General features: G+C 32.8%; 1 protein-coding gene across 1 annotated transcript; it reads left to right on the top strand.

Annotated features, from left to right (window-relative positions):
• Positions 1 to 386: 386 nt before the first annotated feature.
• Positions 387 to 732, top strand: AK88_05058 (uncharacterized protein; the record flags this gene model as incomplete). The annotated part of the gene is made up of 2 exons (XM_012482660.1): positions 387 to 537; positions 659 to 732. 2 exons carry the CDS (start codon positions 387 to 389, stop codon positions 730 to 732), a joined length of 225 nt encoding a protein of 74 aa, XP_012338083.1.
• Between the last annotated feature and the right edge of the window lie 910 nt (positions 733 to 1,642).

Here is a 1,642-nt window from a genome sequence, read left to right as displayed (position 1 = left end):
TGAGGAGGTACTATCCTTTTTCACACAACGAACAAATTTTCCATTGGGCACAGCCCTGCTAACGGATACACAAAAAACAATCGACAAAAATAAAGATAACCTAGTAGAGGCTATACCTGTGCATATGCATTTGTGTTCCCCTCTCACCTTCACCCATTTTTACAAACTCTACAAGTGATATTTACAAATTTAGCCACAAAAGGAAAGGATAAAAAAAAGGTCAATCCAACACATCAGTAAAATGGAAAAAAGCATGTAGGAAAAAAAAAACAACAAAAAAAACAACTAATTTAGCACAAGTAGAAAATGCGCACACCCGCAATAAGAAAAAATACATATATACATATACTGACACAATTAAACGACAGTTTTTTTTGAAAAAATGTATGCGTAAATTTTTCCCCAGATTGAAGCAAGACATTATAAATTCTTTAAAGACCTTAATTAACAATAATTTGAAGGGCAGCGTCTTCAAATGCGATAGTAAGAAGGAAATTACTGACAACCTTTCCAATCTCATAAAGGACCATTTAAAAAGTAAAAAAAAAAAAAAAAAGTAAAGCAAAATAAATGAAAAAATAGCCAATACACACAACTCCCCCCACTCAACACACCTTCCAATAAATGACGCTTCATTAACCGCGCACTAACTCCACAGGCTTAACCTCAAACAAATATAAAATTGTTGTTGAAATTCTTCTTAACGAAAGCAAAGAACAAGGGATAAAGTAAATAAAAATAGCATAAAAAAAAGAACAATGTGCATATCCGTTCACCATATAGTAACACGTTTCTCATTTCCTCCGATAGTGCAAAACACATACCAATGCTGTGTTAACCCAGTTAAGACTCAATAATATGCACCACTTTTCTTAAAACATATTCTTTCACCTTCCCTTTATCATCCCATCACAGTGTTTCTACTAGGCTTTTTTTCGACAAACAGTCAGATTTTTTTTTTAAGGAAAGCATCAACACTGTAATGACTAAAAAAAAAAAAAAAAAAACGCAGAATCATGTGCATATACCAACATATGTACATATGCACACATGCAGCGAGGTTCTTCACAGAACGAAACAATACACCAGCGTGTAGAACAAACATTAAGACACATACACCAAAATGAAATGAGTATTCTGTCTTCTATGCTCTAAGTATGTTTATGCAAATCTGCCCTTTGCACTAAGTAGAGCGAGTTTTCCCCACATCTTATTCACCCCACTATGTATATTTTTATTTATAACACTTTGTAGGATAACTTTCACTGTTTTGTGGTGGTGTACTTAATTCATGTGTAGAACACAATCAGTAATTGTAACCGCAAAAGAAGAGTTAAACATTTTCACGTGGACATACGAGGTGAAGGGGCCACTACTATGCGAAGTTTATCTGAATAAGTCTCTTCGTCATTCCACTATGTGAATTTACCAAAAGAGCTAAACCATTTTGTGCATATACGTATATGCATACCAAATGGATATAACATAATTTATTCAAAAAAAAAGAAGAATTATGCTTTTTTAAAAGACAAAAAAAAATTTTTTTCCGTAACAACACTGAAATAGTTACGATAAAATGTTTTAAAAAAATGACGTAAAAAAAAAGTTGTGCGCTCACAATTTCTATATACGACCCTGTTTA

The sequence above is a fragment of the Plasmodium fragile genome, assembly GCF_000956335.1.
Source record: "Plasmodium fragile strain nilgiri unplaced genomic scaffold supercont1.91, whole genome shotgun sequence".
Classification (NCBI taxonomy): domain Eukaryota; phylum Apicomplexa; class Aconoidasida; order Haemosporida; family Plasmodiidae; genus Plasmodium; species Plasmodium fragile.
The sequence above is the reverse complement of the archived record's forward strand: the minus strand, read 5'-3'. Positions and strand labels throughout refer to the sequence as shown.